This window comes from Dipodomys spectabilis, unplaced genomic scaffold (genome assembly GCF_019054845.1).
Source record: "Dipodomys spectabilis isolate Male_0828 unplaced genomic scaffold, ASM1905484v1 ptg000599l, whole genome shotgun sequence".
Lineage (NCBI taxonomy): Eukaryota > Metazoa > Chordata > Mammalia > Rodentia > Heteromyidae > Dipodomys > Dipodomys spectabilis.
The window spans coordinates 1561666-1589528 of NW_024871276.1; the positions used below are offsets into that span (position 1 = coordinate 1561666).

The 27863-nt window shown below is 39.9% G+C and overlaps 1 protein-coding gene across 2 annotated transcripts; it reads right to left on the reverse strand.

The window, feature by feature from the left end:
- Positions 1–3763: 3763 nt before the first annotated feature.
- On the reverse strand, positions 3764–26309 carry Api5 (apoptosis inhibitor 5). 2 transcript variants are annotated; one of them, XM_042671085.1, is made up of 14 exons: positions 26035–26309; positions 19995–20156; positions 18427–18520; positions 17904–17969; positions 16676–16827; positions 15254–15460; positions 14321–14425; positions 13228–13317; positions 11832–12013; positions 10673–10766; positions 10221–10277; positions 8732–8808; positions 7714–7850; positions 3764–5799 (listed from the first exon to the last, which is right to left on the reverse strand). In XM_042671085.1, exons 1-14 carry the CDS (start codon positions 26101–26103, stop codon positions 5777–5779), a joined length of 1515 nt encoding a protein of 504 aa, XP_042527019.1. In that variant the 5' UTR covers positions 26104–26309; the 3' UTR covers positions 3764–5776. The 2 variants fall into 2 exon arrangements, with proteins under 2 accessions (XP_042527019.1, XP_042527018.1); XM_042671084.1 differs by having other exon boundaries at positions 3764–5804.
- Between the last annotated feature and the right edge of the window lie 1554 nt (positions 26310–27863).

A 27863-nucleotide genomic window follows, 5' to 3' on the forward strand; every position in this document is an offset into this window, starting at 1 on the left:
CCACCCTGCCTGGGCTGGTCACACCGGAAGCGGAAGTGGCTCGTCGCGGCCCGCCATCTTGGGGAGGTCAGCGGCGGAGAAGGAGGACGCGGGAGGCGGAGCCGGGAGGGTGATCGCGGTGCGCTGACCGTCCGCTGGCCCCGCCGCGGAGCGAGGCTTTGGCCGGCCTGCAGTGACACGGTGCGGGCGCTGGGCGTGGGCGCTGGGCGTGGGCGCGGTCCGAGTCCGGGCCGGCGCTCCGCCGCGCCGGGCCGCGGCACACTTCCGGCTGCGGGGTGCTTACCTTGCCTGTCGGGCCTGGCCTCAGGCCGTGACCTGAGCGGCTAGGCGCGACCCGCCGCCGTGCCTTCTGGGTTTGTCTCGGTGCCGGTCTGAGGGCTTGCGTTCGAGGCCTGAGCCTGTTCGCTCAGGGCTGTCGTTCACCCTGGCGCCCCACGTCCAGCTTCTGGGTGGTCAGTTGGAGAACGGAGTCTCCTGGGCCTTCCGGCCCTGTGTAGCTTTGATCCGCAGTTCTGAGATCTCAGCCTCCCGAGGAGCTGGGGTGACAGGGGTGAGCCACCCAGGGCTACTGTTTGGTCTTCAGGACTGTGATCCCGTCTCCAGGGGTGGGCACTGGAGCCAGAGCTGACGGATCGGGATTTTTAGGATTTCCCTTTCTTATACGTTTGCCTTTTTTTATTTCTGATAAATTACTGGGAAAACAAAAGGTAAGCTTTTGAACTGCCTACAACTTGGAAAGTTTCCCCACGTTCAGTGTTAAAGGCAGGGCACGCTGATAGCACTCTACTGCAGGCACGCCTGCAAATTTTAGGACCTAGCCCAGCAATTTGTAAACATATCCCATTGTATATGAGACATTGCCTGCTCAAGGTGAAGTCTGTACACACAGGATTCAGCTATTTTACTTGCGTACCTTCCCCTCCTCCTCTCCGCCCCCCCTCGCTCCCCTCCCCAGGTCTTGGAAATTTGGTTTGTATTTAGTTGAAGGTAGGCAGATTTTTGGTGCTTAGTAAAACTGCATGTGTCCAATGGCTCTCCAAGAGGGCACCAGAGATAATAAGTTCTGCCTGTGGGAAAGCCGTGGCATCATGTGGGAGCTTATTGTACAAGTTCAGAGTCTGGCCTTCTGTCCCTCTTCCACTAGTAGCCTGCTGAGTCAGAGTGCTTTTAACCAGAGCTTCAGGTGTTTGGTACTGTATATGAAAGTCTGAAAGAACTACTTCCTTCTAGTGAACCTTTGGACAAGCAACTACTTTATAGAGTCTTTCTAGCCAGATGGGTTATTTTTAGTTATTTCACTACTAGCTTTCTATGTCATTTTGTATTTAGGTTTGTCATGCTTTTGGTTTTTTGGGGAAAAGCTGAATGAGAGTATTGTCTGACCACATCCCTACAGTAAGTATGTGACAAGAAAATAAAAACAAGTGCATAAGCACGTGATTCCATTTCATGCTCAGTTTTTAAAGTGTGCGTGGTTTTATTAAAAGTCTGTGATGAACATTTTATTAAATGACTTATTTTGCCTGATAGGTGAAGAGTATCTAGGTATGGAAATCTGACCACTGAGCAGTGTGCAATACGATGGGATATCAGCATTAATAATTAAAATATAGTGTGAAGGAAGGGGCATACAGGTGCATAGAGAAGAGGACAATTAACCAACTGAAGAAAGACTTGTCCAAAGGTCATGGTTCAGGCAAAACAAACAGTTAAATGTATACAGGTGAAGTTGGTTTCAGGCTATAAGAACTTGGGCATATTTAATGCTGAGCTTAAACAGAATAAAGAGGATACCAAAGTCTTTTGAAGAGGCAAATGATGGCATCTCTTTGTTTTCATTATTTTACTTTTAGGTGTAGAGGCCTACTCGTGTCTACAAATAAAAATTGTTTATTATTTTATAGTAGCATATACATATATATATATATATATATATATAGGTATTTATGTTTGTGTATTTTATGGAGCAAGATCAGTGGAGTCATAGACTTCTGCCTACTACACATAGATCCTGACTTGCAATGAATTATTCCTTCAGTCTTTTGCTGAACTGTTTTAAATATCACATCAAAACACTTAGGAGTGCTTTTACTTATCCTGTTCCCAGTCTTTTGTTTTGCTTCCTCTCAAGTCTGTCACAAATTACAACTTAAATTCCTGTCTATAAACATGTCTACTTCCTTTGAATTCTGTAACACTGACTGGTAAATACAATGTTACTTTGTGATGACTTTATAAAATTTGTACAGTTAAAGTCTAAAGTCTGAAGCATGAGGACTACTGTGGCTGTGACCAAGTGTCAAATCAGTTGAGAAGTCTCTGACACTAGGGTTGTTCTGAGGATGGCAGGACAGTCATCCTCCAATTTTCTTGTCATATTGTCCAGCCACTTTTATCCAAATGCTTGCAGCTAATACACTTGAGGACAGTCTCATTGGTCAACAGTGTTTTGACTGTTCATACTTGCCTTTAGCCACTAAGTTTTATCTCTCGTCTATACTCAAGCAATATACTACTTTTGTGACTAAATTCCAACTCATGAAGACATGAGTTTGGGTCATTGTTGTTCTTACCACTTGATAGGATACAACTAGTTCTTCCTCAGAGGAATAATATATTGGAACTGTATGTATTCTAAGTAGGGCTTCTATCATCAGCTGTCCAATGACCAGTTTTGCTGAATCTTGTTTGTGGTTTTAGGGAGTGTTAATATTTTCGTGAAGATTAGATTTCATTAAATTTTAGTTCCCATAGTACTTAAATCCACTTCGCGTTTCCTGGTGGTTAATTAAGAGATCAGTTTCCCGGACTTTCCTGCTGGGGTTGGCTTTGAACCACAATCTTCAGATTTCAGCCTCCTGAGTAGCTAGGATTACAGGCATGAACCCCTGATGCCTGGCCTCTTCTAGTTTCTAACATGAGAGAAAAAAAAAAAAGCTGAAAGCTAAGGGAGTACACTGGTACTATGGCCATGCTGTAAGCAAGGCTTCACAGTGAAATCTATTCTGACATAATGATTATGCAGAATGAAGGGACAATGTTCCCAGAGAAAATATTCTCCAATACTATAATAAGCAGTTCTGGGAATTTAGGAGTTCTAGAGATAGAGAACTAAAGAACCTAAGAGATTTGATACAACCCATTTTCTTACTCAAAAGTTATTCAGCTTTGTCTGGCTAGTGTTACTGAACTTGCTTTAATTACACATTGGAATGCTGTCCTCATAGCCCTTACTATTCTAATATTAAATGCATCAGAGCTACATAGTAAAATGTAAACTCCCTGGGCTGGCCTGTCTTACTGTCTCTCTGTAGTCTACACCAACTTGAACATGTCTTAGTGTTTTTATAGGAATCACTGTAAAAAAAGGCTGGCAACTTTCTTAGTTCCAACTTGCTTTGCTTATTACTTCAGGATGGGAACAACATTTCATGATTTGCTAAGAACCCAATTTTTTTTGTTTTTTAAAGACAAGGTCTTGGAATGTATTAGGAACTCATGACTTTCCATCTCAGACTCTCAAGTGCTGGGGTTACAAGTGTGATGTTTTGATGAAAAGAACCAAATTCTTTTTTTTTTTTTTTGAGACTATTAAGCTCATAAAAAATCTAGATGAGGTGATTTTTCAAGAAAGACTATCCTCCTTGAAGGGCTTTGCCTGTCCTTTTATTTTCAAGGTCTAACACACTGCTAGGCACAGGAGAAGCAATCAATGTTAATAAATATCCAAAAATTAGAAAGTTATAACACCAGACACAAAACAAAAATTACAAAAGGAAATTTATTTAAAAAGCATACGGGAACATTTACATTTAAACAAGTTGATAAACAGGTGTCTTGCAAAAGAAAGAACATCCATGGCATGACAGTTTCAAAGAATGGAAGCAAAAACCCCAAGTTGTGCACTATTGCCTTAGGAAAGGGAAGGCAAACTACAAAGTAGTAAAGGAAGAAATGTCAACTCAAAATCAGACTTGAGAATATCAAGCCACTCCTGTGAGCCTGAGTTTACAAATACGCTTTTTGGAAAAAAAAAAAGTAAAGGAAAAAAATCACCCTTAATGGTCAAATATACATAGCTGTAGTTTCTATTCTTGAAATGGCTTTAGGCCATCGGCCCATCTATCTGAGGTCCAGACTAGCAGGTCACAGTTTTCAAGTGATAATTCCATGTTCCTATGTCTGTTCAGATAACAAGTGAGTTTAGGTTCAGCTCAGTCTTTTGGAATGTTTAAGGATTATTGCCACCATTCCATAGTTAAGCTGACTAACTTCTTGTGCTCACTTGTATCACTTTAGCTTTTAGAAATGTCTGCCCTATAAACGTGCAGTAATTCTAACAAAGGGGTTTTTGCTTTTTTCCCAGTGTAGAAATAATGGTAACAAAGACACCTGTGCTGGAATCACAAACTATTCCTTATAAAATACATGAAACTACTAGAAATGTCATTGGGCATTTGATTTGAATAGCAAACGTGGGAAGGGAAGATTAACTATAGAACAAAAAAATAAGGAACATTCAAATGCAGAGTAAAAGGGTCTATGCTACTAAAAATGCCCATGACATTAGACACTCCACAAACCTCCCATCTGTTGTTTTAACCTAGTTTCTAATGGCTAACTTATACAATAATTAATAACCTGAGAAGTTAAACTCTTGAAAGTGGCAAAAGCAAACGGAGAGAGCATCCCTTACTTATAGGTACTATGTTATCAAGTCACTTTTCCTGGGTAGCCCTGGTTTTAAGTCTCCAAATCCTAAATTATACTATCTCTTCCTGTAGAAACCTATATGTACATCAGATCTGGCTGTACTTCACCAACAAGGATCTCCCAAGTTTATCTCTGGAAATACAACCTTTGTTTTAGTTTTAAATAACAATTATCATGTAAGTGCAACTGACTCAAAGTTCTTCTCTACTGGGAGTAAAAACCTAGGTTTTTCCATTCAATAATGGATTCAGCCTTAAAAGAATTACCATTCCTGGAATTTCAAATATTGATTTGTTGTGTACTCAAGTTTCACAGCATGCACATACACACACACACATGCTTATGTGTGTATGCATATTATACATACGCATTTCTATTCAAATATAAGATCACATATTCCAAAGGTATATCCCCCGATCAATGGAGAAGAGTAAGCAGTGCAGAGCACATTGCTTCCTCCTAAAGATGTAGTATTACCCCTGCATTTTAAGGAAGCTGGTATTTTCATGACATTGGGTGGGTGCTGCAGCACTGCCTAGCAGCTTTATTAAAGACAAATGAAGATAAAATGTTAAGATTGACCATTACTCTTCTCCATATACTGGGCAGAAAACTAAAAGGGGAGAGGAAAGTTAGTAACCCTTTAACTGATTATCTTTTACCAGATAACAGAACTAGCCTGAATACGTTATACTTTAGACTCAAACAGCTTTCAACAACAAATAATCAGATGTTTAAAAGATTCACAATATGAAATCTGAATAATGAAGATACTGCAAAAACAAGTCAAGACTGCAGACAAAGCATCCAAAAATATTATTGTGGTTTTTACCTTGGACATAACCATGGTCTATTACAAAAGTAGAGCATACATACAAAGGTATAAAGAACATTTAAGTTTTTAGCTGAAGGCAGCAGTCTTTTTTAAGGGACATCCCCGGCAATCCAATGAGTAGTAGAATTTAAGTATATTAAGCCATGACAATGCTGAAGAACGTGATGTCTTATTTAATAGAGTCTTCCTCGACTGCGATTTCCTCGTGTTCCCCAACCTCGGCCACCTCTACTTCCCCTGAAGGCTCCTCTCTGCTCTACGAAAAAGCGAACAAGGGTTTAGGACTTGCTTGGGATTTCATGGTACAAAAGAAATACAGCTGGGCTGGAAAGGTGACTCAGTGGTAGAGTGCTTGCCTTGCATGCATGAGACCCTGGGTTCGATTCCTCAGCACCACAGAAGCAAAAAGAAAAAAACTGGAAGTGGTGCTGTGGCTCAAGTGGTAGAGCACTAGCCTTGAGCTGAAGTGCTGAGGGACAGCGCCCAGGCCGAGTTCAGGCCCCATGACCGGACCCCTCCCCCCCCCCAAAAAGACAGCTTTAGCTTTAATAACAAGTTTTATAAATGTGAAATGGGTATATGCTTTTATTTGATTGTTGTGACGTTTGAACTCAGGGCCTGGGCGCTAATCCTGAGCACTCTACCACTTTGAGCCACAGTTCAATTTCTGGTTTTCTGGTAGTTAATTGGAGAGAGTCTCATGGATTTTCCTGCCCAGGCTGGCTTTGAACCTCAATCCTCAGATCTTAGCCTCCTGAGGCGCTAGGATTATAGGCATGAGCCACTAGCACTGGCTACATCTTCTACAAATTCATTCTGACTGTAAAATGGGATGGAGCACAGGTTCATACTGAAGCACAGATGACCAGGTATAGGACAAGTTTCCAAATACACTCACAGTACAGTCAATTAAATATATCCTTTAACACAGATATTTCAAAGTGACATTATTATGGTAATTATATTTCTTAGTTCTTTATTTTGGTACCATATCATTACCAAGTAATTAGTGAAACTTTAAAATGTATATACTTAACATAGAACTGAAAATATTCAATTCCAAAATAATGGTATCAGTGAAAGATGTACCTTTCATTTGCATAAAAGAGGTTATTTCTTTTCTTTTTTTTTTTTGGTCGGTCATGGGGCCTGAATTCTGGGCCTGGGTGCTGCCCCTCAGCTCTTCAGCTCAAGGTTCTACCACTTGAACCACAGCACAACTTGCAGTTTTCTGGTGGTTAATTGGAGATAAGCGTCTCACAGACTTTCCTGCCCTGGCTGACTTTGAACAACGATCCTCAGATCTCAGCCTCCTGAGTAGCTAGGATGACAGGTGGGAGGCACCAGCGCCAAGCTAGGTTATTTCTTTTGATCACATTATTTAAAGCACTTAGATTCACATAACTGTAGGATACAAATGTGTAGCTTTTATTATTGCTTGCTCTTCCAAAATGCTAGCAAAAAGATATGTGTGTACTGTGTGTGTATGTGCGCACATGTGCACATCATTTATGACTTACTGATAGTTTACTGGAAGGTCAAGTCACCTGTGTCCACTTGTCAGTCACTTTTATTTTTAGAGACAGACTCATTTTGTAGTCCAAAGTGGCCTCAGCCTTCTCAGTACTGGGACTACGGGCATGAACTACCATGCCAGCTTTTGGTCAGTTATTTTTATAGTCTTAGAGAAATATTCCTCAAAGAAGTCTTTTCAATGAGGAAACTGAACTTACAAGATAAATCCCTTCACTGAACTTTAAAACTTCCTCATTGTAGCAAACTTGTTAGCAGCAATAAAAGCTGAGTTTTGCTCTTGTTTGATTTACTATCTTGGCAACTTGGAAATATCCTGAAAGTTAATTTTGTAACTTTTGTTTCTTGTGCCATTATTACTTATTAGTTAGTAAAATGATAAAACTGGGTACTGAGAAAGGTTAGATAGAAGAAAAATCCTCAAATTATTATGAAAGCACTTATAATCTGAAGATGTTAAACACGCTGGTAGAATATATTCAATTTCTCAAAAGAATCTAGGTCCAAGCTAATTCAGAAAAGTTATTTGGTAGAACAATGACACTATCTGTAACTAATAACTAGAATCAATTACAACCTATTCTTTAACTACTCTTCTCTCGTATTGCTTGTACCCAAACGGAAACGCTCACCATAATTAAAGTTGCCCAAATTGCTGCTATATTTTCCACTGGGAGGATTATAAATCTGTCTGGCATCCCTTTTTGGTCCAGCTGAAGATTTCTTGGGTGGTGAACTTGAAGTTGTATCTTCACTGGCTCTCTTTTGCCTATAACAGTAGGAATAACCCAACAATTAATATTCTATTGTTCCAGGAGCTATCAACAAGATAACCTGCATAATAGTTGTAAAAAGACATTCTGAAGAGGATAGTATATTTAAAAAAAAAAAAAAGACATACTGTTCCATGTCAAATTAACCACGACTATAACATTGTCAGAAGGCACTTACAAGGCTTTAAAATAACCTGAAACTTGAGATTTACATGTAAATGACTCATTTTATAAAACTGTCAGAAAAAGCTGGGTATCGATGGCTTATACCTGCAATCCTAGCTACTCAGGAGGCTGAGATGAGGATTGCAGTTCAAAGCCAGCCTGAGTAGAGTTAACTGGAATTAAGTGACTCAGACTCTGAACTTCAAAATATTGTAAGAGCAGTTATAACCTTATGGTGTTAAACCTCCTGGTAGAATATGTTCAATTTCCCAAAAGAAGAATCTAGTTTCCAAGCTAATTCAGAAAAGTCATTTGAAACTGTGAGACTCAGACTCTGGACTCCAATTAACCAGGAAAAAATGAGCCAGAAGTAGAGCTGTGACTCAATTGGTAGATCACTAGCCTTGAGTGAAAAAGCTCAGCAATGGAGCCCAGACCCAAAGTTCAAGCCCCAAGACCGGCACACTCCCTCCCCCTGCCCCAACACCCAAAACCAAACCAAACCAAAGAAAACTGTCAAGAGAAATCTAAGTTATGCTACAGAAATACAAAGAAGCCTGAGACATCCCATTAGTTTGGCAAATACTAGAATTAGATTTTATATTTTAAGTCATGCTTTCAACATTTTCTTGAATCATTTAACAATGTACCCTCACGTACAGTAAATTTAAATTTTGATAACGTTCAAATCCTTTTTAAATTCATTTCTTACCCAATCTCAACTTTCTGTACAGGTTTCCAAGATAATGTTACTGTGCTCTTATATGAAGGAGGAATGTGGAAGAGATCCTGCAGAGAAAAAAAAAAAAAATAATAAGATTCCTAATATATTTGTCAGTCCCAGAGAGTGTAGAAAGGTAGGAAGCAGGAAGACACATCTTGAAGACTATTTTGTGGGAGGCTCTGGGTTTCATAGCAGCATGGAGAGAGGGGAAGAAAAGAAGAAAGGATGTTGATTAGTTTTAAACGAGGAAGCTTCAAGCTTCAATTATTCTTGCTGTTTCTTTTGCTTCCTTTTGTTTTTTTTATGGATTGTTCCAGGACCTCACACAAAGTAGGCAAGTGCTCTACTACTGTTATGTTCTCTGAAATATTTCCGTCTCTTGACAAAAGAGCAATTATTTCACAAGGTTTCTATTAGCTTTAAGACACAGTACTCCTTATTAGTGTTTTTTTTTTTAAAAAAAAAAACAAAATGGTTTTTAGGGGCTAGGAAGGTAGCTCAGTGGTAGAGTGCTTGCTTTGTATGCATGAGGCCGTGGGTTCAATTCCTCAGCATCAAATAAACAGAAAAAGCTGAAGTGGCAGAGTGCCCGCTAGCCTTGAGCTGAAGAGCTTAGGGATAGTGCCCAGGCTCAGAGTTCAAGCTCCATGACCAACAAAAAAAAAAGTTAGTACTAGGGCTGAACCTCAGGGCTGAGCTTTTTGCTAGTGATTTGGTACAAGCCACACTCCTCCCCTACCCTCTAATTGTCAAGCTTTGTGCTCTAGGTGTTAGTAACATTACAGTAAACACTTGGCAAACACTTGGAAAGGAACGGAAGAACTGGAGGGCTCAGTCATTTGGTAAATTCTAACCTACAGTACAAAAAGCTCCTAATGTATTTCATTGAAAAGTTACAAAAAAAGACAAAAAAAATTTCATGTGCTACCCAGCATGTGTATGTTGTTAAGAGTAAGCAGTGCAGGGGCTGGGAAGGTGGCTCAGTGGTAGAGCGCTTGCCTTGCATGCATGAGGCCCTGGTCGATTCCTCAGGACCACATAAGCAAAAACAAAAAAAAACCGGAAGTGGCGCTGTGGCTCCAGTGGTAGAGTGCTAGCCTTGAGCTGAAGAGCTGAGGGACAGCGCCCAGGCCCAGAGTTTAGGCCCCAAAAGAATAAGCAGTGCAGAGTTTGACAGTCTAGTCCAAAAGACCTAACAGCATTAGGACCACTAGAAGTTAAGCCACTAAAACATCTGAGTCTAAATCTATCTTTAGATCAGGGAAGAGTTAGATGCTTCTCTTACCTTCTACAAATCTTTTAAATAAAATATGACTTTATTATAGCTGCTGAAATGTTGCCGAAAGTATAAAGCTTCAAAAGGGTTCAATATTAAGAATGAAATGGCATCTCATCATAAAGCCTACCATTACAGACCAGAAAAACATGAAAAACCTTACACTCACTTTCTAAATAGTTGAAGAAAGAAAAGACTTACCTTGATTAAAACATTGATGTTGTTTGTTATTTTCAATGCAACAACTTTGATTTTGTTCTGCAAAGGGAAAATAATTAGAAATAATCAGAATATGAGAATTGCTTGTCAGGTTTATAGATGATGCTTACTCTTGTTTCTTGTCTACACAAGTCTAGATATAGCAAGGAAAGTAAATCATCTGTTTCTTCAACAGGCTGGAATGTTCATGTCATCAATAATTTACTTAAAAATGTATAAATGATAGATGCACACAGACTTATTTTAAAAGAAATCAAATGAAGCTGCCGTTAAGACATAATGAAAATTCAAAGTATTCCTTCAGAACTGGGATATAGACTGATAACATTAAGTAAGAATGAAAATCCCAAAACACGAAACACAAAATCCCAACATAAGCCTACATAATCTGATATGGAGTTGGCAGTTCATGAGCTGTGAGCCAATAGTCTTACCTCTTCTGTTTTTAAGGCCTCGCCTGTTTTTCCCTGGAGAGCTAAGCGAAGCTGTCTGATATAAACCTGAAGGCCCCGTGCAAAGTACTGCAGCCTAAATAAAAAAGTGCTTAATTAGCAATTTATCATTCCAATTTTTTTTAAGTTCAAACAATCTTCTATAGCAAAATGATCCTTAGTACATAAATGGCTGGCTACATGACCAATAAATTAGAGTAACTTCTTAAATTACCTGTTTCTACTCAAGTATTTCATCAAAAAAATTTTTTTTTTGGGTCCAGTTGTGGGGCCTGAACTCTGGGCCTGGGCGCTGTCCCTCAGCTCTTCAGCTCAAGGCTAGTGCTCTACCACTTGAGCCACAGCGCCACTTCCGGCTTTTTTCTTTTTGCTTAGGTGGTGCTGAGGAATCGAACCCAGGGCCTCGAGCATGCAAGGCAAGTGCTCTACCACTGAGCCACCTTCCCAGCCCCTCATCAAACATTTTTTAATTGTTGATAGTCTTGCTGTGTTTGCTAGACTGTTCTTAAACTCCTGAGATGAAGCAATCCTCTTGGCTATCCTCCCCAAGTGTCCAAGACTAAAGGTATATGTTACTATACCTTTAATATTTCATCAAAGATTAAAGTACTCCTTCTAGGGAAGTGACAGGTAACACTGTGGCTTGTGCTTCAAAATAGAGGATGTGAATTTGTTGAAGGAATAATTCAATACAGTGTCTTTATGAAAACTACCAATACTGATTTCTTTAGCACTGATCATCTTATTACTACTGATAATAATGGCAACAGGTATCAATACTTATTATGTGCAAGACACTCAGTCTCACTGAATTCTTGCATCTCCATTATTATTTAAACTGAACAGATGAGGAAAGTAGGAACAGGGGCTAGGAACGGGAACAGGATGGGGATACAGGCTGTGTTCATAAAGGAAGTGAGAAGAGTCAGAGTCCATTCTTCTTGGAAGTTTATTTCACTCATAAGAGTTCTATGTCACACCTATAACATACTTATGCACGTCTATCTATTATGCACGAACCCTCTATTCTATTCCACTGTATAAAGTTTAAGGTAGGTGAGGGAGAATGTACTTGTTGAACAACAAAACCCATGTAGCTTCAACCTTCACCAAACACTGAACCATTTCAAGCATTTATTACCTGATTTTGAAGTCTTTGAGCTTTTCTGCATTCAGTTTGGCAGTTAAGAAATCAGGAAGCTTTCGGCCCAACTGGTGAAAACTGTACAACAAACATTCCACGTAACTGAATTGTAGCTTGGGTTCTTCATTACCAGCATTCTCCCCATTTTCTGCTTCTTCTGGAGGGAGAGGCATGTACTCCTAAGAAACAGAAGAACAGAAATGTTTTTAATCTGCTCTCCTCTATAGACAGAAACTCAAGTAATTGTAAAGTATGCTTTAAAGAGAAGGCACATTAAAAACTACCATGAACAGGAAAACTTAGGTAAAGATCTCTTTTATCTACTGTATGAATGCTCTACTATGTCACCACTCATTATACTGCTATAGTTCCTGCTAATAATTAATGTGAAAGTAGCTACATCAGACACAAAGGAAAAGGAAGTCTATAATCAGGACTTTATGTAGGTGTGAAACCAAAAGTTAATGTTCTTTTATTTATTTATATTTTATCAGTCATGGGGCTTGAAGGCAGGGCCTGGGAACTGTCTCTGAGCTTGTTTGCTCAAGGCTAGTGCTCTACCACTTTGAGACACAATACCACTTCTAGTTTTCTAGTGGTGAATTGGAGACAAGAGTCTCATGGACTTTCCTGCCCGGGCTGGCTTTGAACTGTGATACTCAGATCTCAGTCTCCTGAGTAGTTTAGATTAGATTATAGATGTGAGCCACTGGCATCCAGCAAAGTTGATGTTCTTAAGGACTCAAAACATCCTTTGACTAGACTGTTTCAAGTACTGAATACCTGTATAGTGACAGGGTGCGCACAGGCATTTAATATACATTCCATAACACCCCCAATAAGTATGCAAGTCTGGATAAGCAGTGGACTCAGATGACTTAATTCATGCTAAAGGGCCTACAGCTTATTGCTGTGTTATACAATTGCTCACATTAACGAGAAAGTCACTCAGTGATGCTGATCCTGGTTTTTGTCAGATGGCCTATTTTATCCACAATTACTACATGAATGACAGACACTGTTTCCTGGTTGCTAAAGTGCCTTGCCTTAGGCAGCTACCTAGTTGCTGGACTGGAACAAATGACTTTTTGCAATGGCAACTTCAGTTCTGAGATTATATTTAAAACAACCAAGAAGAGTTAATGCTAATTTCTTTTGCAGATACAAAATTATTCTGATACGAGAATATGAGAAAAATCTATTTTATAAGTCCAGTGTACTCTTGAAAAAAAAAAATCAACTGAAGAAATTACAATACTAAAATAGATGTGCTAGAATTATTATGTAATCTAAAGTTCAAAAGCTGGTTCTCCAATATCTAGAAATCGATAGTAAACTAGATGTTAGGACTATATACTGGTTATAACATAAGGAAAGAAAAAAGTATTCTTACCAATAACTTGTCAAATAGTTTTCTTAAATTTGTTTCTAACTTCTCCATGTCACCACAAAATGAACTCATCTCTGCCAACAATTTTAATACCTAAAATGCACAATTTAATATTACTACTTTTGAATGATGTTTTATTTAAGACTTGGCTTATTTTTAATTAGGTCTGTACATGATCATAAAATTCGAGCTAGAAAGAAACTTAAGAGATGCAATCCATAAATATATGATTTAGTAAAAGTAACAGCATATGTGAAAGAGCCAGGGCAGATTATGAAACCCAGATCTCAGTTTCTAATGTATCTGTTAGAAGCAAGGAAAAGTTACTTTTGCTACATCTTAAAAAACCATAATACTAATTACAATTCAATGCATTTAGTAATTGAACTTGTACTACAAAGAGACACTGGAAAAGACCTGTCAATGGCATGAATTACTAGCATTTACTACCATAGGTAGGCTTTCATTTGCTATTAAACTTAATCTTGAGAAATCAATTTAAAACAGATAGTGGCCAATATTCTGAATGCTCATCCCTGTTTTAGCTAGTCCCAGTCAGATGAGCTGAGCCCAGGGCATATATATTAGTATATACTAAGACTCTAACCTACAGAGCTTAGAAAGAAATGGTACTTGGATTTCTATATTCCAATAGTTACTATATGTTTTTCAACATCAGGCTCTGTATTGGATTCTGGGGGTATGAAGATAAATCAGATTAAATGTAGGAGAGAGATATTAAATATAAATGTAATGTATGGATGATGTGAAAAAAAGGAGAATCATCAATTCTACTGAATGATCAAGAATAAAGGATATTTTGTAAATCTGGTCCTCTTAAGTTATGGAGAATACCAGTTTCAATGTACAGACTGATGAATGATAAATCTATAAAGTAGTGCTTTCCTGCTGTAGCAAACTGGAACTGAACCCACGAATTACTCTCTGTAATTAATCCTGGCCTAGGAGATTGCTGGCTGGACATTACCAAACACTTAAATTACCCCCTTAGAAATCAGAGCTAAGTTAGTGGTTTACATTTTGGTTCACATGCATGAATGAACGCTTTTCAGTGCTGAAAGGGATTTTCTCTTACCTCTAACTGTATATCGAGCCCCTCTACTGGGGTAGTCAAGGTACTGAGGTTAGGGAGCACCTGCTCACAGAAGTATGTCACAAATCTTGTGGAATGGACATTTTTCTGTAAAAAATAAGTAAGAATAAAAATCCAAAAATCCAAAAATCACTGACAAAACCCTTGCTGGACACTGGTGGCTCACGCCTGTAATCCTAGCTACTCAGGAGTCTGAGATCTAAGGATCACAGTTCAAAGCCAGCCCAAGTTTTATCTCCAATAAACCACGAGAAAGCCAGAAGTGGTCCTGTGGCTGAAGTGGGAGAGTGCTAGCTTTGAGCTGAAGAGCTGAGGGACAGCACTTAGGCCCAGGGTTCAAGCCCCATGACCGACCAAAAACAAAAAACAAAACAACTCCAAAATAAGAAAAAGTATTTCCTGAAATATTAAAGTGCTAAATATAGTATATCAAGTGGTGCCCCTACAAATAATTATGCCAGGGAACCCCAGAAATAGCCTGGAGACTTTGTTGGAAGGTTGCAGGGGTACTGAAACATCTCCACACCTCTGAACTCTTCTTTGATTCTCAAATCAAATTTAGAGGACACTTGCTGGATTGTTGGATTCTCATATTCCACATTTCTCAAAAAGAGTTTATGTTTTTCAAGCTAAGGTATGCACATCCCACAAGACTCATGGTCAAGGGAAGCAGAAAGCCAGAGACAAAATACAAAGTTCCCATGACTTCTAAAAAGCCTCTATCCAAGATTTCAAGAAACTTGTTGCCACTCTGAGGTCTTTCAAACCCTCCACCTGGTCTCCATCAATTGGCCCCATCTGTACCAATACTTCAACGGAAAGGTTTGAAGAGAATGTTCCAGTGAATCTATAGAAAGACATAGTTAAAAGGGAGTCATCAAAATACCAGCTCTGTAAATAAACCGAAGAGCTTACAGAAAAGAGAGGTACGGCCTGACGGGTGCACTGTAAGAGCCGGTCCACACAGTCAGGATCAGAAGGATTGAAAGTCTGTTCCAGGTCAGCCTGCTCAGCCACCAGCTCTACCAGTTGCTGTCTTCCACTCACTGTCTGTAAACTTTTTAACCCAGACAGTATCTTCATGAACAGAACAAATTCTTCACCAGTCACATCTTCTAGGACCTGGAGACACAATTCAGAATAACAGTATTTTTACTGTTTGAATGTGAAAGACAAATTTATGTGTTAGTTTGATAGTAATGCTTTCTGAAATATGAAAACTTCTACCTTCAGATAAACCATGCATTCTCCAAGGAGGCAAAAACTAGTTCTTAAATTTTTTTTTTAATGTACAAAGCACAGATACACAGTTACCTATAGCATTAAAATTTTCACAGAATGATTAGAGGCTCTTTAGAGAGTGATAAAAATGATAGGCAAATTATGTAGCCAACTATTAAGCCATGTTTGGTTTCCTGTATTTAAAGTAGTTTCATTCACAGTAATAAGGAAATTGTACACAAAATAGGAGACAGGATGCTAGTCTTACTTTTAAGTCTTTTGTAGCAGGGTTAAGCCATTGTGCTCCCTTATCAAAGGGACTGGCAGCCATGAGATTATTAGCTGGATCATGGATAAAATATTCCAATAATCCTAGCAAGAGAAAAACTCATCTCTCAGTGAAGAAATCTTGTCAGTTAATGGTATTACTTTAGAGAAAACATTGAACATTGTAATGAATTAATGTATTCTCAAACTCTGGCATTTTAAAATTGGTGAGAAAAAATAGTGCACAGCTTGTAAAACAGCATTTGTAACTATGTTGGGTGCAGGGAGTACAAAAAAACAACATGATTTTAGACCCCCACTTCAGTGATGAAAAAATAGTTATAATAAATTTCCACTTTGAAATGATCCAGGGGACTAGGAAAAATAAAAGAGAATACTAGAAATCAGGCAGTTTTCTCAAACAGGTTATTTGTATAGTCTTAAAGGATCTTTTTTGGGGGAGTCTGGGGCTTGAACTCAGGGTGCGGGTCCTATCCTTGAGCTTCTTTTGCTTAAGGATAGTGCTCCACCACTTGAGCCACAGCTCTACTTCTAGTTTTTCTGATAGTGTACTGGGTAAGAGTCTAATGGACTTCCCAGGCTGGCTTTGAACTACCAGGATACATAAATTTGATGCACTGGAAAGGACCTCAATGTGATTACATGTCTCAATACACTGATTTGGCATTCTAAGTGACCAAAGGCTAACTATAAGACCTGAAGTATACAGTAGCTCTTGAGGACCTATCATTTTAAACACAGTCACGTAAAACACTGATAAATACTGCCAATCTCAAAGATGTTCCACTGTTGTAGAGAAATTTCTATTTAATAATAATTGAAATGTACCTTTTTGGATTCTGTAAGTATAAGCTCCTCTACTTCCTTTGTTAGGACTTCATCTGGTAAAGTCTTAAGTTTTGTAGAAAGGAATTTAATTGCGCGTTCTCTAACAATGTCCTCTCCTTGAAGTATTTGGCTAAACAAGCCACCTAAAGTTCCTGTAAAACAAAACAGTTGTCTGTAACAATTCAGTAACAAGGTAAATTTTTTGTAGTTTTTTTTGTTGTTGTTGGTCTTGGGGCCTGAACTCGGTCTGGGTGCTGTCCCTCAGCTCTTCAGCTCAAGGCTAGTACTCTACCACTTGAGACATAGTGCCACTTCCGGCTTTTTCTGCTATGCTTATGTGGTGCTGAGGACTTGAACCCCAGGCCTCTTGCATGCAAGACAAGCCCTCTACCACTGAGGCACCTTCCGAGCCCAATACTATTTATTTTTAATCAAATAAGTTAATGTATATCCTGAATGCCATTAATATTGTTGGCTGAAATATCTTTCTTTGGTGGTACTAGGGTTTGAACTCAAGACCTTGTGCTAGTAGGACAAATGCCTACCACTTGAACTATGTGTATAGCCCTTTTCATGTCCTTTTTCAGGCTGGGTCTCACTTGCCCAGATCATAATCTTCCTACTTATACTTCCCATGTAGCTGGGATTAGGGACATGTACTACCATGCCTGGCTTGTTAAAATGGAGTCTACTAGCTTGGGGCTGGCTTCAAACTGCAATACTCCTGAGTAACTGGTATTACAGGTAAGAGTCTAAAAGTAGTTTTAAAATTTCTACATCTCTGAATAAAGAGTGATCACACGTTTTGTTCAAACTTGGTTTGAACCCATCTTTCCACTTTTATCATTAGTAATAAAATCTATTTAGGAGAATAGAATTGCCTTTAGGTGGCAATAGAAGTCTTTCCAGCAGGTTTCTAAGGAAAAATTTGTAACTATTCTATTTCTATTGAAAAGATAGAGACACCTTAGAGTTCTTTCAGAATATTTATAATTTTTATAACATAAATATTTTAGGTAAACCCCAGAAAGTCTTTTTTTTTTCTACCACCTAGCTACGGCACTACTAGCGATAAGAGATTCATAGACTTTCCAGACTCGGATCTTAAGCTTCCTGAGTAGCTAAAATTACAGGCATGGTGCCTGACTTAGTTTTTTCTTAATGAGGAAAGTCAATCTCCCACATTTCTAAGACATAAGTCACAATTCAGAGTAAGAACTGTCCTTACCTTTTGCATCCATTTTAAATATACTTAACAAGGCATTGTTCACTAAGTTAAATTCTGCAGAGTCATCTGAATAAAGAAAAAGTAGCACAGTGAATATAAAGTAAATCCAAACTATTATCTGCCTTATATCAAAATTACTGTTTTTCATAGGTTGCATAACAAGAAACTGATACATAAGCAATTCCCTTAAGTATCAAAAGACACATTTTACTTATTAGAGTACAGAGTCTAATCTGGCATGCCAGAAAAATTTTTCTATGAAGATGTACGATGACCTCACGATAGAAAATTGGGAAGATGCATTAGAATTTCCAAGAGAATCCAAACATGCTTTTATAAAGGGATTTAAAATGACATCAGAATTACAGAATCAGAGGTCATAAAACTTCAAACTACTAAAGAAGTTTAACCTATTAGTAATACATTCAGCACCCCATCTCCTATGCAAAAGTAAACCAGAATCAGAGCTACTATTTTCAGATAAGTTATATATAGATAAAAAGATAATAGTAGATTACCTTACCTGTCTGCAATAACTGGGTGAGTATATCTGCTACTCGGGGAAGATTATCTCCAGTGGCAAACTGAGGCAACTCTTTAATTGCTTGGCGTCGAATCTGGGAATGATTTAACAAAGATAACTCAATTGTACTGTCATTAAAAACACACTTGATTTTTACAGAAAACTAGAAACTGTAACTAGTATATAAGTTACAAAAAACATAAAAAGAGCCGGGTGCCAGTGGCTCACACCTGTAATCCTAGCTACTCAGGAGGCTGAGATCTGAGGATCTCAGTTCAAAGCCAGCCTGGGCAGGAAAGTCCATTAGACTCTTATCTCCAATAAACCACTAGAAAACTGGAAGTGGCGCTGTGGCTCAAGTGGTAGAGCACTTGCCTTGCGCTGAAGAGCACAGGGACAGCCACCAAGCCCAGAGTTCAAGCCCCCACGACCGACCAAAAAAAAAAACAAAAAAAAAAACATAAAAAGATTCTTGGCAGTTTAAAAGGTAATTTGCTTTTTTTTTTTGAGACAGACTGGCTCTTATTATGAATTTGTGGGCTCAAGCAATCCTCTTGCTTTAGCTTCCTAAATGGCTGGGACTATAGACATGTGCTACTCTGCCTGGCTCAATTTGCTCCAATTTAATAGTATACTAATTATATAGAAACAATGGTTCCTGGGCCTTATTCCTCTAAAATGGCTTCTTTGGCAATGTCAGACCTAGAACTGATTTGTTTTAAATGTTTCAGTATTGAGCACTTAACACTCATGATTATAATTAATTTCAAATACTGACCTTAGTCTACTAGGTTTTACAGTCTTTATAACCACCAAATTATTTTTTAAATTTTTATAACTGGTTCTGGGATTTGAACTCAGGGTCTTGTACTTTCTTGGCCTGTTTGACTGAAATACTACCAGTTGTGCCTTGCTTCTAGCCTTTTTTTTTCTTTTCTTTTTTTGCTGACAAAGACAGCGTCTCACAGGCCCTCCTCCTTCCTCCCCCTCCCCCCCAGGCTGATTTTGAACCTCAGGTCTCAGCCTCTAGTGTAGGTACTATTATAGACGTGAGACACCTGGCTTTTATCTAGCAAATTCTGTATCAATTCTGATTCTCACTGACTTTACTTGAAAAGCGAGGAGCCAACAGTTGAAAAATCCTAGAAAATTCTGTCAGAAGACAGATATTAATAGTAAATTGTATGTCAGGGAGAAATGATCTCTTTTTATTCCAATGGTCTTACAATTAATATAGGACTAATTATTTTTCTGCCATGCAAAATGTACCTGGTATTAAAACTATACTAACAGTCCAGTTTCACATAGTCAGCCACAGCCCAGCTTAAAAAGTAGATAACGAATAACCAAAAAAAGCGTTTTGCAATTCCAGGCATTTTCCACAAATAAAAGGAGGTGTTCTCAAAAGGAGATTTAAGCCTTAGTGTGATGCATGCCAGCCTGGGTTGTGATTTGATTACTCTGCACTGACAGGTTTTAGTGTGCACATACATGACTATTACTTTAGTTATATTACCCATTCACAGAAAAACTTGAAAACTTGCTAAAAGTGTCAAATGTAAACTTACTGACACATCTTCATCCTCACAGAGGTCTAGCTGTGCATTTATAGCAGAGTCAGCCAATTCTGGAAAATGCTTAAAGAATTTTGGAATAAATTGAGCCGCTAATCGTTTTTCCTTGGTACCACCTTTCACACCATCCAGTATCACTTGATAGGCATCTTTATGCTAAAGAATGAAACAAGCAAAAACACAAGTTGTTAAGGCGACTATATTACTTCATTGTAGAAATAATTTAACTTGTAACTGCACCATGCTTAAAAATAGTAATGAATACTGTAGAATTCCCAAAAAAATGGTTGCATTTATTTAATCATAAAATGTGTTTCAATCATAAACTGAGCCTAGTGTCACATGCCTGTGAACTTAGCATTAGGGAGGCTGTGGTAGAATAGGCTACATTACAAGATTCTGTCTTACAACCTACCCCATAAAAAATGGTACCTGTTCCCAATGAGCTCCCTGAAGGAGGTGGAGGAACAGATTTCTGAAATTATTAAATTCAGGAAGGGTTAGGAAGTACAGATGAATTTGCTCCACATATCAGAATATGAAAAATGATAATTTTTTCTATATATCCAGTTGACTGGAATAACAGATTCTAAAGCCATGTATTAGAATAAAGCATTCAAAACTATGTTTACCTTATTTCTGCTTTAAATTGTTGTTAATAAAGGTGAAACACAGAGGGATAACTGCTTCCTAAGTCAGGTAATGAGTACAATTTTTTTTCTTCGGACAATGTCACCCCTTCCTTCACTCTCTCCTAGTTCTTCCCTCCATTCGTTTTCTTAAAAAAAATCGTATTCTCTGATATTCAAAATTTCCCAACTCTTGTCGTTGCCTCTAAATTAGTCCTTTCATTAAACTACTTGGTTAAACTGATGACAATAATATAGAATAATAACACACATGTATCTTCTGTAAATGTATGAACAAAACCTACAAGTGAGCTGGTCCTGGGGGTTTGAATTTAGGGCGTAAGCACAGTTCCTGAACTGTTTTTGCTCAAGGCTAGCCATCACTTGAGTCACAGCTCCACTTCCCACCTTTTTTGTGATTAACTGGAGATAAGAGTCTCTCAGATGTTTTTTGCTGCCCAGCAGCTGCACTCCAACCTGGATCCTCAGATCTCAGCTTCCTAAGTAGTTAGGATTACAGGTGTTAAGCCACGGGCACCCAGAAGAACTTTTAATAAATGCCCCTTCAACTGAGTGTTGATGGCTTCTGCCTATAGTCCCAGCTAAGGGACTAAGATCTCAGGTTTGAGGTTTGAGTGAAAAAAGCTAGTCTGAGCTCAAAACTCAGTTTCAACACTAATACTGCCACACCCATAAAAAATAAGCAAATGAATAAAATTAAAAACCCCTTAGAAACTATAATCTTGATACCAAATGTGTTCTCATTCTAAGCCCTAAGACGCAGAGGCAGCAGAGGGGTTTGGGGTTGAGCTATACAACAAGACCACACATTAACAAAGAAGGGAATTTGTAGAGCGACTAAAACTTACTAAATTTTGTTGTTCATATTTTCATGGACAATACTGAATCTTAATTTAATGCTAAACAGAATAGTAACTCCTAATGGAACTTTCCACAAATAAGGTTAGTTCCCTCAAAAAATGCATACATAGCATCAGTCTTCAGGAATTATTACTCAAAGTGAATTCTGTATTTTCAGTGAAAAGGTTAAAAAAAAACCAGCTGATTTTTCTACCACTTTGCATTCCTGTGGTTTGTCTCAGAGGTTCTAGGCAGACTTTATAAAGTTGGTGTAGAACAGTTTTGGCATCCTTACTTTCTGCAGACTATCACAAATCTAAATTTCCTTCCAACTTAAAGACATCACAAACACCTTATATTATTTAAAGTGGAAAAATTCTCCTTGAAACAAAATTGGAGAAAAATAAAGGAGTTATTAGTAACATTTATTGAAAGTCTGCAAGGGACCAAGTGATGCAATGTCTACATATCTGACAATAAGTGCTACTACCTTTACTTTTCTCTCTCTCTCTCTCTCTCTCTGTGTGTGTGTGTGAAATGATTTGCCTAGGGCCACAGAACAAGTTATATAGCAGATTTAAAACCTAAACACAGTTGTTCTTGTTCAAAAGTCATCATATTTGTCTGATACTAACCTTCTTTATTTGGAGTCTTTCATATTCATGATGTGAGCTAAGTATTTAAGAGCAAAACAAAACAAAACCCCTTGTCAGATCTAGGACCTTCAAAGGTAAAATTTAGGTCCTAAACACAAGTGCTGAGGGCACAGGCATCTAAACTGAATATAGTATGGCAAACACAACAAGAGGCTGGAAAATGAAACATATTTCGATAGTTTCAAACCTGAATTCAAGAGTTTCTACCACTGGTAGGCCACCAGTTTCACCAAATAATTTAGCAACTATTACTAACACTTACCCTTTATGTAATGCAAAATAAATAATAATTCTTTCTTGTCTGCTCTATGATTTATCTTTTGCTTACAGCATAGGGAAAAGACTTTTTCAAAACAAGATTTCACTGAAGTACAATGGTTTTTTTTTTTGTTGTTGTTGCTGTTAGTGGTTGTGGGGCTGTTCAGGGCCTGGGTGCTATCCCTGAGCTCTTTTGCTCAAGGCTAGCACTTTACTACTTTAAGCCAAAGCTCCACTTCCATTTTTTGAGTGGCTAATTGGAGACAAGAGTCTCATGGAGTCTTTTCTGACTGGGGTGACTTTGAACTGCAATCCTCAGATCTCAGCCTCTTGAATGGCTAGAATTACAGGCATGAACCACCAGCACCAGGCAACAGTAGTTCTTACTTGCAGTTTTAACTAGAAAACAAAATAGAAGTGCTATTTTCTGTCATCACAGTGACTTAATTTAAGTAACAGAGAGAATAGGTACACCAGAGTAAAATATACCAAATAACGTTTAGTACTACTTTCTTTCTCCTCCAGTACAGTGATGTATTTTAGTTGGGGATCTGCGTGAGGGAAATTAGCTAATGAAACCTCAGGGGACCTGTGTTTTCCCTTTCATGTTCTGAGGGCACTGCTCGGAAAGGACAGTTGACAACAGTGGGCAGCTGGTGGTTTGCAGTAGCAGCAACCTGAACAACTGGGGTACTCATCTAAGATTGCCAAACTCAAATGTAGCCTCAGAAGTATCCAAATAGGCATCTTCTAGTAAACTTGGTTGGCAAATTTTACAAGATAAAATGAAAATCAGGCTTTGCTAGATCAAAAATTGTACAGATTTCCCTTCTCCTTAAAATGTTGAATGATATCCTCTTTACTAAAGGAGTTTTGTCTTTGTTAAATAAGTCAAAAGGAATAGCCTAAAATCCACCATCTGTTTTTGGTAAGAAGTTTTATGTATTTTCTCTAAAAGGGAAGAAATATTCCACAACAGATAAGAATTAGTAGGTATTATTGTTTGCCAGATCCAGAAACCTTTGTGTGTCTATAATTCTCCTACAGTAGTGAACAGTGTCATAAAGGAATTAATCAACCACTACCTATAGGGAATCATGCTCCACTCTACTGCCCAGCAAAGTCTGACCTGCAATGTGGTCAGAAAATTGTACTTACTAAATGAGACTAGGGGAGGGGGTCTTCATTATGGTTTGGAAAACCAGGTCTCAGGGCTGGGAAGGTGGCTTAGTGGTAGAGCGCTTGCCTTGTATGAGTGAGGCCCTGGGTTGGATTCCTCAACACCACATAAGCAAAATTTCAAAAGCTGGAAGTGGCACTGTGGCTCAAGTGGTAGAGCGCTAGCCTTGAGCTGAAGAGCTGAGGGACAGCGCCCAGGCCCAGAGTTCAGGCCCTACAACCGGACCCCCCCCCCCCCCCAAAAAAAAGTCTCTTTTCCTTTTTATTCATAAACTTGTCTCTTAAGAACTCTTCCTAAATTGGCATTTTTGATGATCTCATAGGGGAGAGCACTCAATTCAATCTGGCTTTTAAAATTAAAGATGACTTAAGAGGGAAATCTGAGTAACATTTTGGAGCACTTTGGATTTTTTTGTGTGTGCCTGACTAGGGGCTTGAACTCAGGGCGTGGGCACTGTCTCTGAGCTTTTTTGCTCAAGGCTAGCACTCTTACCACTGGGAGCCACAGCTCCACATTTGATGCTTTTTTTGGGGGGGGGGGGGGGGCGGGAGATGGTTAATTGGAGATAGTCTCTCCAACTTGCCTGCCTGGGCTGGCTTTGAAACAAGGTCCTCAGATCTCAGCTTCCTGAGTATCTAGGATTACAGATGTGAGTCACCAGGAGTCTGACTTGTATTTTTGTATGTCCAACCTGTATCTATGCAAATACCTAGACCAAAAAATCTGAACATTTCTGGTCCCAGGCATTTCAGATAAGGGATAACCAACCCGTATATAACTTCCACGTTGTCTTCTATTTGCCCCTAGATACTCTTAAGTAGGTAGTTGTCAATTATTTTCCTATTCTAAAAATGGGGGAAGGGAGTAGGGGCTGAGAGAGCATTATAGTTTCAGTTTTCCTTTCTAGAAAATTCTAATCTAGCTTTACTCATCTCTTGTCAAGGTGTAAAAATCAACTTTGGGTAGGACAATTTGCTATGCTCTTCCTCCAACTCAACCACAAACGAGACATACTAGGTTCCAGAGCATGTTCACTACTAGTTTTTCTAGGAGCAACAACAAATTCAAACTCTGATTGACCCCAATTTTCCCCATTTTGTTTTACTGGGCAGAAATTTCCTCCTTTATAACCAGGCTAACATTCTAAACACATTTCTGGCAACAGTAAAATTCTCTACAGAAATGGAAACAAGCTGGGAAGGAAGACCATTTAAAGGTGGTATATTTATAACTCTAGGTTAAGCTACAAAAAGACCCTAATGTACTATTATTTTTTCTCTAAACCTAGGATGCTCCAACTTGACCTAAGTACATCTGGTAAAAAACAAAAAAGTGCGGGAGTGGGGGGTGGGGAGGGGCTGGAAGGGGTCTAACACCTCACCACCGTTTTGCTTACTTTCTACATTCTTTGTGATATGTAGGAGGAAGAAAGATCATGAAACTGTCTAAGCATTGAAAGACATGGGGTGTAATTTGCAAATAGATTAATATTGCCTCCATGATAAAACCTGGTTCCTTTTCCCCAAAACACATTCATCTGACCAAGTATCAACTCAAGTTCAATGTGCTCCAGTACCCTTAAACTAAAGAAAAGAAAAAAACAAAAACAATGGTCTTTCCCAAACCATTTCACTTGGGGCCAAGGCTTGGGTTCCTTTCTTCCCAAAGGTTGTAGTTGTTGTTTTCCATGAACAAAACCAATCCTATCTTTTTAAAAATTTTATTTACTGGTGTGCCGCTGTTCTGTTTTCGCCACCCCGGCACCGCTACATCCCGGGAGAACAGGAGCCTTTTCTATCCTCATCTTCCAGGTCCCAGCGTCCCCGACACACAGCGCCCGGGTCGCAAGAGACGCTCCACATAGATGCCGGATAAATGAAAATTAAAGTTTATTAGATTTATTTGAGCTTATTATTAAACTCAAGTCTGGACGAAAAGTAGCTCCCTGCTGGTTTCTTTCTCCCCGCTTTCATCTTCTGTCTCCCAACAAATCTTAAATTAATCGCCACTTCTGCCTCCAACAAGACATTTCGTTGTTTTTGTTTTGGGTTAAATAACTTCTTAGGGGAAGGAAAAAACAAAAAACAAAAAAAACAAAACCAAAACCAACTTTGAACCTCATCTTCAAGGGCCTGGCGTGGTGGGAAAAAGAAAAGCAAGTCTTCAGAGAGCGCTGCAGGGCGAAGCGAGCCGACCTGAGTGGGGAAGGGGTTATTTCAGCTCAGGATCCACGCCGGGGAGAGAAGGCACGCAAGTCGGGGTGGCGTGGGGAGAGGCCCGGGGAGCCCGCGCCCTCGTCGGTGGAGCCCGGGGCGGGGGGTGGGGGGGGGGGGGAGAGGAGCGTCCGCGCCGACGGCGCGACCCGGGTCGGCGGGGAGCCCGCGCCCCGCCCGGGGAGCGCGCCGGGCCCTACAGGCCGCGGGACCGGGGGGGGGGGGGGGGACACTCACCTGGCCCACTTGTTCCGTGGCATCGGCGAGGATGCCGTAGTTGCGGTACAGCTCCTCCACCGTCGGCATGGTGAGCGACAAGCCCGGGGCTCGCTCCTGCCGTCCAAATCGTCGCGCCGGAGGATCCGCGGGAGCCGCCGCCGCCTCCGAACTTCTCCGTCCCCGCCGCCCACACTATTACGCCTCCAGCTGCCGCCAGTGCCGCCACCAGTCACCGCGCACGGCGAGGCCCCGCCCCCAACGTCTACGTCAAGAAGGGCGCGTCGAGAGCGGCCGGCGGCCCAGGCCGCGGGCTCCGCCGCAGCCTCTATCACCCCCTGTCGGCTGGAGGTACACAAAGCGGCAAAAAAAAAAAGGTTCTATTCGCGCTGGGTCTGGTTGGATTTGTAAGGGGCGGAGCGGGGAGAGGGGGACGGAGGCCAAGATCACGGCTTTTCTGGCTTTGGAAAAGATCTCCGATTTGCCATCGAAGTGATCTCCTAGGATAATGAACAGGAGGAGCGATTGAACATGCAAACTATATGAGACCCCCAAAGTCCGCTTCCTTCAAGGAGTTCCCGCATATGTGCGTGATGAGCACACCCACTGAGGGTAGAAATCGCATGATGCTTCTCAGCAGTGCTCAATTCCCAGAGAATCAAGCTCCATCATCCATTTTACTTCTTATCAGTTACTAGTTCATAATAGTTGAGCCGTTCTGTTTAATTGCATAAGATAACGGAGGTGTTAGGATACTTCAAATGCTACAAATGGTTCATGTAAAAAAAAAAGTTTATCTTTCTTTCTTTTTGTCGTGGGGCCTGAACTCTGGGTGCTGTCCGTCAGCTCTTCAGCTCAAGGCCTGAACTCTGGGTGCTGTCCCTCAGCTCTTCAGCTCAAGGCCTGCGCTCTACCACTTGAGCTACAGCACCACTTCCGGTTTTCTGAATGGTTTATTGAAAACAAAGAGTCTCCTGGACTTTCCTGCCCAGGCTGGCTTTGAACTGCGATTCTCAGATCTCAGCCTCCTGAGTAGCTAGGATTACAGGCTTGTGAACCACTGGCCCCTGGCAGAAAGTTTTTCTCCCTTCCTCGGACGTAACCATGGCGACCAGTATGGTTTGTGTTCCTTTACACACAAAAATACTTTAAAGATACTTTTCATCATAACAAACTCTGATGGGTGATTCCCCCCCACCCCCATACTGGGATTTGAACTCAGGGTCTGTGTTGTGTACCACTCGAGCCACATTTTCTAGCCCTGATTTTCTGCTTCTTATTTTGGAGATGGAGTTTCAAGGAATTTTCTGCCCAGGCTGGCTTAAAGCATCTTCCTTTGGATCTTACCCTTTTGAGTGGCTAAGATTATAGGCTTGAGCCACTCATGCCTGGCTGGTCAAGTGACTGACTTTTTTTTTTTGTTTCCTTCCTTGTGCTTTTATGTACTGTTTAGCTTCTCTACAATGACTTGTTGTTTGATAATGCTTTTTCCCCTTCCTACTGCATCTGTGCGTAATCTCAGGTTCCTATGGATGCATGAGTGCCAGGGGGGTTGCGTGTTAAAATTTGATCCCCATTGTGAGGTATTGCCAGGGTAGAAGCTGGGTGCTGGTGGGCTCATGCCTGTAATCCTAGTCACTTATGAGGCTAAGATCTGAGGATTGTGGTTTGAAGCCAGCCCAAGTAGGGAAGTCTACCAGACTCTTACTTCCAATTAACCACACACACACACAAAGCTGGAAATAGAGCTGTGGCTCAATTGGTAGAGTGCTAGCCTTGAGAAAAAGAAAAAAAAAGAAAATCTGAGGGACAGTGTCCAGGCTCTAGTCCCAAGTTCAAGCCAAAGGAAG

Bases quoted from the DNA above. Each gene is read 5' to 3' on its own strand.
- Api5 (XM_042671084.1), bottom strand. From the start codon at position 26,103: ATGCCGACGGTGGAGGAGCTGTACCGCAACTACGGCATCCTCGCCGAT. The intron at 14,426-15,253 runs GTAAGCTCTTCG...TATTTTTTACAG, and splicing joins AGGCCGTACCTCTCTTTTCT to AAAAATGTCCATTCCACAAG. The intron at 13,318-14,320 runs GTAAGAGAAAAT...TGTGCATTTTAG, and splicing joins GGCTCGATATACAGTTAGAG to GTATTAAAATTGTTGGCAGA.